This window comes from Cotesia typhae, unplaced genomic scaffold, assembly GCF_013202065.1.
Source record: "Cotesia typhae breed Kobodo isofemale line unplaced genomic scaffold, CoteBio_Ctyphae contig_5, whole genome shotgun sequence".
Lineage (NCBI taxonomy): Eukaryota > Metazoa > Arthropoda > Insecta > Hymenoptera > Braconidae > Cotesia > Cotesia typhae.
The window spans coordinates 5,741,356-5,750,453 of NW_027423757.1; the positions used below are offsets into that span (position 1 = coordinate 5,741,356).

The 9,098-nt window shown below is 27.5% G+C and overlaps 3 protein-coding genes across 6 annotated transcripts; 2 read left to right on the top strand and 1 right to left on the bottom strand.

Moving 5' to 3' along the window:
• Nucleotides 1–96: 96 nt before the first annotated feature.
• Nucleotides 97–2,326, bottom strand: LOC141531004 (protein ST7 homolog). Of its 2 annotated transcripts, none has more exons than XM_074248458.1 (2): nucleotides 2,192–2,326; nucleotides 97–1,998 (listed from the first exon to the last, which is right to left on the bottom strand). In XM_074248458.1, the coding sequence occupies exon 2, from the start codon at nucleotides 1,950–1,952 to the stop codon at nucleotides 405–407; it is 1,548 nt and encodes a 515-aa protein (XP_074104559.1). In that variant the 5' UTR covers nucleotides 1,953–1,998; nucleotides 2,192–2,326; the 3' UTR covers nucleotides 97–404. The 2 variants fall into 2 exon arrangements, with proteins under 2 accessions (XP_074104559.1, XP_074104560.1); XM_074248459.1 differs by having other exon boundaries at nucleotides 107–257; nucleotides 364–2,232.
• A 927-nt stretch (nucleotides 2,327–3,253) lies between these two features.
• Nucleotides 3,254–5,335, top strand: Bai (transmembrane emp24 domain-containing protein bai). Its single transcript, XM_074248117.1, is given in 6 exon segments — nucleotides 3,254–3,506; nucleotides 3,509–3,600; nucleotides 3,749–3,878; nucleotides 3,946–4,016; nucleotides 4,431–4,557; nucleotides 4,837–5,335. Coding segments are annotated over 6 exon segments (630 nt in total). The 5' UTR covers nucleotides 3,254–3,418; the 3' UTR covers nucleotides 4,959–5,335.
• A 417-nt stretch (nucleotides 5,336–5,752) lies between these two features.
• On the top strand, nucleotides 5,753–8,931 carry Beta-phers (phenylalanine--tRNA ligase beta subunit). 3 transcript variants are annotated; one of them, XM_074248114.1, is made up of 9 exons: nucleotides 5,753–5,894; nucleotides 6,030–6,109; nucleotides 6,193–6,248; nucleotides 6,542–6,696; nucleotides 6,775–6,850; nucleotides 6,952–7,218; nucleotides 7,300–7,479; nucleotides 7,558–8,395; nucleotides 8,671–8,931. In XM_074248114.1, the coding sequence occupies exons 2-9, from the start codon at nucleotides 6,052–6,054 to the stop codon at nucleotides 8,820–8,822; spliced, it is 1,782 nt and encodes a 593-aa protein (XP_074104215.1). In that variant the 5' UTR covers nucleotides 5,753–5,894; nucleotides 6,030–6,051; the 3' UTR covers nucleotides 8,823–8,931. The 3 variants fall into 3 exon arrangements, with proteins under 3 accessions (XP_074104215.1, XP_074104217.1, XP_074104216.1); XM_074248116.1 differs by having other exon boundaries at nucleotides 5,809–5,862; XM_074248115.1 differs by having other exon boundaries at nucleotides 5,815–6,109.
• Nucleotides 8,932–9,098: the final 167 nt, after the last annotated feature.

The following is a 9,098-nucleotide window of genomic DNA, read 5'->3' on the forward strand; positions in this document are numbered from 1 at the left end:
GATTATAAGGTGGCGCTTTAAGAGGCGGGAATTATTTTAAAACTAAAGAGAAATTTTAAGTAAAATCAATAATGATACAACAAAAAATAATTAAATTTTTTTTTATTATGCGTTTATAATTATTTTTCTTTTATTTGTACATTTGCCGTAGTCACACTAATTATAAACTATTAAACAAAAAAAAATATACTAAATAAATACAATTAGTTAATTAATAATAAATCAGTCCTCAGGGCCTTGGAAGTCTGTACGAGATTCTCGTGATTTAAAAAAAAAAAAAAAAACGAACGAAAAAATATTACAATAAATGTTTTTAAGAATATCACATTAAATACAACTCAATTAAAAAAAAAAAACATTTACCATTGATCATCAATTAGAATTTTAAAATAATTAAGCTAATTTTATATTCTTGATAATTGTTGTAACAAATTTGATGGTAAGATAGCTTCTAATTTATCAAGGATATAGTAAAAAGGTAAAGAAAGCCAAGCGAGCATTGCCTTGGCGACAACACCCATCGTATCAGGATATTGATGAGTCAGAAGAGCCAGCAAAGCCGTAAATGAGCACAGTCCAGCAGTAAATAAAATAAAAAAGGGCAATTCTTTCTTAGGATAAACACTGACGTCGTGAAATAACGGGAGCAGTTCACGATCTGCGCATTCGGTGCAAGTTGGATACGGGTAAAAAAGATGACCACGTTCCAATGGATACGGTAGCATCCTGAAGGTTCCTTCCCACGTGCAGTGCAAAAGATTCAAAGCACCTTCCATTTGCTTCCAGTGGGATAAATGAAAAAAAGCGTATGCAATAGCTTCCGAGTCACCTCGTTTTAATACGTGTTCAGGTGGCAAAATAAGAGGCTTCATTTCCAATAGATATTTTGGCACATGAGGATTGAATTCAACAGCCCGATGGATAGCTTCGACAGCAGACATCTCAGCAGTAGTTAATCCCCGCTTGCTGGCTATATCCGGAGAAAATTTATCCGCAACTAGTCTAGCTTTTAGCAGAGCTGCTGTATAACATATTGTCGCTGATTTAGGCAAACTTATGTCGTCATATTTAGCCAAAACAGCTTGTACATCAGCGTACGCCTGCATCTCCAATAACGCTTCTATTAAATTTTCATGAATATTTAATACATTCATTATTGGCGGTACTTCTTTTGTTAAATCACGAAACATTTTTACGGCTTCTTTTAATTTACCGAGTTTTCTAGCACACATTGCTAGCCGTCTTTTAATATAAATCAACACATTTGTATCCCGACGTAGTTCAGCAGTAGTACCTTGATGTTGAGTATTCTGTGATTTTCTGTAATTATTTTCAGCAACTTTTAGAGCTTGTTTTAAAATTTTTTCAGCTTCCAATATTGTAGTGGCTTCTTCTTCAGCTAACAAAATATAAGCTGGAGCACATTCAGCATTGTGCTCAAGAGCACTGTGTGCAGCTTTTATCCTCACTACAGGATTACGTTCACGCCAGGCCGTCTGCATAATCTCGTACTCAGCTTTGCCGGTGTCAGCTTCGCAGGTAAAAAATGTTTGGTGGTCTTGTGCTGAAAGATTCATATCATAATATGTCAATGGTTCTTTATTAGTTGCCCAATAAAAACGTTGGTACTCAGCACCGCGAAATAAATTTATCGGATTACGCCATACTTTACACTCTGGTACACTCTGTTGATTAGACGAGTTATTAGTATTATTTAAATTTGTGTTATTGTTATCAGATGCACTGTCGTTACCTCCAATCCAAGGTGATATATGATTTAGTGATACTTGCTCAATAAATGATGTGCCGTATTTACGAAAATACCACCATTCAAATATTAATATCAACCCGGATATCAACGATGATGTTCCAGTCAATGCTACGTAAAACTTTGGTGTCAGTGTACTCAGGAACATTGTCGAGTCCCACATGCTTGTAAACAATAAGGCCATTTAATTATTTTAAATACTTGTTAATTGTATCCTCTTCTTATCTCAGCTAAAAAATAATAACAAAAATTCACAGGGTTAAACTGTTTTTGTTGTGTATTTTTGATTTTTTCTTCGTAGTTTAACACACAAAGACAATTATTTGTTTATTATTAAATACTTCCAGTTCAAAATTACAAAGCTACTTATTCATCAAGTTAATTATTTGCAATTCAGATTTGCAAATTATTTTTTAAACTTACTTCTGTACGGATGATTACATTGTTACACACGTAACATCGATCACTGAACTCTGCTTTTGTTCAACGGGATTACTATACACATGCTGAAAATTGTTTTTACCATCTATGTAGAAACATATGTATTATTGAATTCTAGTGGATGCTTAAAAAATTTTCGTCATATTTATTAAAAAAAAAAAAAAAAAAACAATTTTTTATACGCTAATTTTTATGACCTAAAAAATTTATGTTTCTTTATTTTAATATTAAAAAAAAATTATTCAACAATTGGAGAGTATTCGAAAAATAATTTGCAAATATGGCGATGTCACTTCTTACCATTGACAGATAAATATTTAATAGAATCACTAGGTGGCAGTACAATACCGTTATTGAGGTTGCAATCACTTTCTAACAAGATTTTTTACAATCAAGATGTAAATTTTTTTTTAATAAAAAATTAAAAATAGAGGTAATTGAAATTGAAAAATATTAAAAAATTATAATACTAAAATTAGCCACCATTTTCAATTTATTGATTTTTTTCTTTTAATAATTAAATTACAACAAAAAAATAATTTTTTAAAATTGCACTTACAGTTTTTCAAGTTTTTTACGAATGGAATGTTTTTTATTTTTATTTTTTATGTAATAATTTTTTCAATAAAAAAAAATTCTAAAAATTCTTAGATGTTGGCTTACTTAATTTTCATCGAAAAAATGAAATATCTAAAACTTTTTTAATGAATGACATTCAAGTTAGCTGTCACTTGAAAATTTTTAAATTTTATTTGCATTTTTTATTTTTAAAAAATTTTTTTTTGCCATATTTTATTTGTTATAAAATTCTTAAAATTATTAAATATCTGCTACATTAATTTGTATTTTCAATGACACAATTTTTTTTTTTTTTTTTTTTTTTTTTTTTTTTTTCAAAAATTGGCGGTTTAATTTTGATTGGCCGCAGTGTCCGGAAAGTGGTATGGAAACCGGAAATAATCACTAGATGGCAAAAATAATAATAATAGTCGAAATAATAACAATGATAACATAATTTTTTTTTTTTCATATCTCTCTCCAATGGCTGCCAACTCATCACGATGTTGACAGACGTACGTGGTTGACATAGCTAGCTATAGTACTGAAAAATATACATTTTTAATAGTAAAAGAAAGTGCATAAAATAAGAGCACAAGTTGGTTGTAATAATAAGTTTATATATAGTTAATAAATATCATTAATATAAAAATGAAATCATTGTTTTATGGTGTAGTGGTGTTACTATTTATAGTAATTGCCGATGTACAAAGTATAATGTTTGAACTTCAACCGAGTGCTAAAAATGTATTAAAGAAGAAATACAAGCTCAGGTATTAGTTACTGGTGAATACCAAGTATCCGAAGCACCCGGTCAACGTGTTGACTACGTGGTAAGTTTTATTTTGCATTTTTTAATTTACTTTTTTTTTTGATTACGTCAACACAATCTTTAAGGTTAACAACTGGTTTACTAACCTGCAATATGGTTCAATTATTTGTAAAAACATTAAATCTAATGGTTATTATTGTTATTTTTAGGTAAAAGATTCAAAGGGTCATATACTGTCACAAAAAGAAGATATTCCCCATGACAGAAATTCGAAATTTTCATTTGTCACTGAAAACTATGACACCTTGGAAATTTGTTTCACTTCACATTTACCAGCTCGTTAGTATTATTTTATTATCATTCATGAGTAATTATTATTTATTAATTTCCACTGATGATTTCACAGATCAGCGAGGCATGAAACAAGACATTTTATTAATAACTAAACATGGTATTGAGGCTAAGAATTATGAAGCGGTAAGTTTTTTATGTAAATTTAATAAAATTCTTAATAAAATAAATAATTATTTTTTCTCTAAGAAATCCACAAACAGATATTTTTATTATTTTCTTCTTTTTTATGTGAACTTATTCGGGCACTCAGATGGTAAATGAAATTTGCTAATTTCTTTTGCTTGTGTGTTCACTATTATCCTATTACCTATAATCTATTAATTACTGTATTTTGTTTCATTAATTATTGATCAATAACATTACACATCAATTGATTGCCACCTCGTTGATCAAATGTACTGTTGTTTTTAGTTATTTACGTGATTCGTGTTATTTTATTTTCCATACTAATAGATCTTGAGATGTATTTTCAATAATTTAAAATTCTCATCGTTAAAAATTAGCTAATATTTATTATGTACTTATTCACATCAATAGCTTGGAGAAGCCGCTAAACTTAAACCCATTGAAGTTGAATTGAAACGCCTCGAGGATTTGTCTGAGAGTATCGTCCAAGACTTTTCAAGAATGCGCCTAAGAGAGGAAGAAATGAGAGATACAAACGGTAATTGGTTATTTATAATTTAAAAAGTAAAATATGAAAATTAATTTAGCAGATATTTGATAATTTTAAAAATTTTTTCGACAAGTAAATTATGGCGAAAAAAAATTATACAAAAAATTGACATGTAGAAATTTTTAAAAATTAAAAATGCAATTTTTCAGAACAAATTTATTTGTCAAATAAAAACTTAAAAATAATCAATTGACTGCTAACTTTAATGACATAAGTAAAATTATTATTGAATCAAAATATTAATGAATATCTATTTTATTTTTTCAGAGCAAACAAATTCACGTGTACTATACTTCAGTATATTTTCAATGTGCTGTCTATTAGGTTTAGCAACATGGCAAATATTCTATTTAAGACGCTTCTTCAGAGCAAAGAAATTGATAGAGTGAGCTTTAATATAATTGTAAGTCTTCCGTGATCAAGCGTATTTTTCCATCAATTTATAAAATGATGTATCAAAAGACACGTAATTAAACTGATACGCAAATAAATAAATACCTTAAAAAATAATTAATTCAAGAGAAGACTTAAAAGTCATATTTTTCAGAGTGATTAGAATGTAAACGTAATTTAAATTTCTAAAAAATACATTGTACAAAATAATTATTCTGCCATCTTTCACTTATCACTCACGTTTTTTATCACGCAATCAACTGTCTTTGTATCGGATAATAATGTATGTTTAAATTAAATTCATGTTCTACTGAATTGAAATAATAACTATTAATATAAAATTGTAAATAATTGAAAAGTATTAAATTTTTAATACTTAAAAATCTCATTTGATCAAATTTTTTTTTTTTTATTTCATACAATTCATTTTTTCACTTACACAGAATGTGATTCTTTCAGAATAAAATTACTTAGATTTATTAAGTTGAAATTTAGTACTTTTCAATTCATAAAAACAAATGATATTGTAATTAATAAATAATTATTAATATTAAGTTGGTTTATTATAATTGTTTGCTTAATTTAATTATAAGGTGTCATTATATATTTAAATTTAATGATTATTGATTTTTATTTAACAGAACTTTATAATTATATGTTAATTAAGCATCACTCAGCAAAATTTATATTATATTTTAAATGATTAAATACTTTGAGAAGAACTAACAACTAGTGCCACTATTTAAGTATTGAGTAATGCAGAAATCATCTTTATGAACCGCCAGAGTGGTATTCCTTGTAAATACTGACATATGGATATGAATGCGTTTTTTAATCATAATTCACATGTGCAGCAGAATATATTTGCGTGAAAAAAAATATTTCGTCATTAACAATAAAGTTAATTTATAACATTCATAACTCTTATTCCGGTGTTTATAATTATCCATAATTAAATTTTTAATTAAAATTATTTTTATATAAATTAATAGACTTAAATATAAAAAATTTTATTATCTCAATAATTAGTACCTTATCAAATAATTAAATTCGTTACATCATTTCAGGATAATCTGGAGCTGATAAATCATGCCGACTGTAAGTGTGAAACGTGATTCTCTTTTCAAAGCACTTGGACAATCATATTGTACGTTAACACATATTTATTGTTGTTATAACTAGATAAATATATTTTAATTATTAAATAACCAATTATTTTGATTTTTTTAGCTGATGATGAATTCCAAAAATTGTGCTTTAATTTTGGATTGGAGCTTGATGAAGTTGTAAGTTATAATATATTAAAATTTTTATATACTGAAGTTAGCGGTCAGCTGTCAATTTAAAAAAATTTTTTAACACATTAATTACAATAAAAAAATACTTCTAAAAATTTTCACTTGTAATTTTTATTAATTTTCATATGTAAAACTTTTTAATTAATTTTTTTTTAATAATTTTTTTTTTAAATTCAATTGCTATAAAATTCGAAAAAAAAAATTTTTTTTAATCTGTCAACTTCAGTGTTATAAATTTTTTCCATTATTACATAAAATATTTAATTAAAATTTTTTTAAAGACTACCGAGCAGCAAATAATTGCTAAAGAACAAGGAACAGAAAGTAGTAAAGGTGCATCTGAAGAAATAATTTACAAAATAGACGTACCTGCCAATAGATATGATCTATTGTGTTTAGAAGGTTTAACTGCTGGTCTATTAGTATTTTTAGAAAAGTAAATAATCATTCAATATCATTCTTGTGTCTAAGCTAATACTCGTTGTCAAATAATTAATTTATCATTTATTCGTAGAATTCCTCAGTCACGCTACAAGCTTATTTACCCGACATCTCAAAACAAGCTTGAAAAAATAACTGTTAAAAGTGCGGTAAGCCGACCGATAAATTATTCATAATCTTAAATGCTAATTTGAAGTTAATTATTAATTAAAGTAATAAAATAATAATAATTTATTACTACTCGAAACAGTGTATGAACGTACGACCTTTTGTCGTTGGCGCAATATTGCGAGGAATAACATTAACCAAGGAGTCATACGACAGCTTTATAGACCTTCAAGATAAACTACATCAAAATCTAGGTAGAAAGCGGTCGCTGGTATCGATCGGCACACACGATCTAGATACTATCAAAGGTCCCTTTGTTTATAATGCTGAACCTCCTAAGGATATTCGTTTCAAGCCTCTTAATCAAGATAAAGAGTACAATGGTGAAGAGATTATGGATTTATATGCAGTTAGTTTTTTTTTATATTAATTTTATTTATAATTTTGATTATTTTCTTGATATAATTATTTATTTTATGTTAATTTATAGCATCATGCACAATTGAAACAGTATTTACCAATCATTAAGGATAGTCCAGTTTATCCAATTATTTATGACAGTAACGGTGTTGTATTGTCATTACCACCAATAATTAATAGTGATCACTCTAAAATAACTTTAAATACCAAGAATATTTTTATCGAATGTACTAATACTGATTTGACTAAGGTATTTTTATCTTTTAATTGATTTAATTGAATATTTTATTGAATAACAAGTAATTTATTACGTTAACTGATTGCTTAGGGTCAAATTGCGGTAGACATATTGGTAAGTGCCTTCAGTCAATACTGTAAAGATAAATATACAGTTGAACCAGTTGAAATAATTTATGAAGAAACTAAAGAAGTAGTTCGTTCACCTACACTTCAATATCGTTCCAATGAAATAAACAGCGATGACGCGGTTAATTTTATAGGAATAAAAGAAACTCCTCAGAAAATAGCCAAATTATTGTCAAAAATGTGCTTAAAAAGCGAAGTTAAAAACGGCAATATTTTGTCAGTTGAAATACCACCAACGCGTCATGATGTTATTCATGCACGAGATATTTATGAGGATATTGCTATCGCTTGGGGTTACAATAATATCTTGAAGACAATTCCCAAAATTTTGTCAGTAGGGAAAAAATTCCCTCTGAATAAATTGACCGATCACTTACGTCAAGAATTAGCGCAATGTGCATTCACAGAAACTCTAACATTTGCACTGTGCTCACGCGAAGATGTTTCTGATAAATTGGGCTGGAGTTTTGATCAAATACCTGCGGTTACTATTTCGAATCCCAAGACGCTCGAGTTTCAAGTAGTGAGAACTACTTTGCTGCCAGGTTTATTGAAAACGATTGGAGCGAATAAGAATATGCCGCTGCCATTGAAACTTTATGAAATATCTGATGTTGTACTGCGAGATCCTCAAGCGGAATGCGGAGCTAGAAATCAAAGAAGACTTTGCGCTATTTATTATAATAAATCCGCTGGTTTGGAGGTCATTCATGGACTTCTTGATAGAATTATGTCGTTGCTTGATGTTCCGTGGAATGTCAACAAAACCAATGATGGTTATTATCTTGAAGCAACTGAAGGTATTGTTTATTTATTATAATTATTGAATTAAGTGGAATATTGTATGACACTGAAGTTGACAGATATAATAATTTTTTTTGGAATTTTATAGCAATTAAATAATTATAAAAAAATTAAATTAAAAAATTCCACATGTAAAAATTATTAAAAATTACAAGTGAAAATTTTTAGAAGCATTTTTTTATTGTAATTGATTTATTAAAAAAATTTTTTTAATTAATAGCTGACTGCTAACTTCAGTGTTATAATATTGTAATAAATATTTTTTTTTTAGATCCTACGTATTTTTCTGAGTACTGTGCAAATGTAATCGTACATGGGAAAGTGATTGGTAAAATGGGAGTTCTTCATCCAGACGTTCTTCATAAATTTGATCTTCGTCGTCCTTGTTCAGTTGTAGAAATAAATATCGAACCATTTTTGTAATTTAAAAAATTTTGATTTAAATAAAAAAAATCTTTATACTATTTTTCATAATGTTACATTAACAAAAATAAAATAAAATAAAAGATAATTAATATTAAACAAAATATAATTTGTAATTGTATACTTGATTTAAATTTGACCAGTATGAATAATGTAGCAGTAACAATGAATTGTCATGTTAATAATTAGCATAAAGTTAAAAATTTAATACATAAATTTCTCAGAGAGAGAGAAATATAATTTGAATTAGGCGGCAGTAGATGGCGACTATGTTGT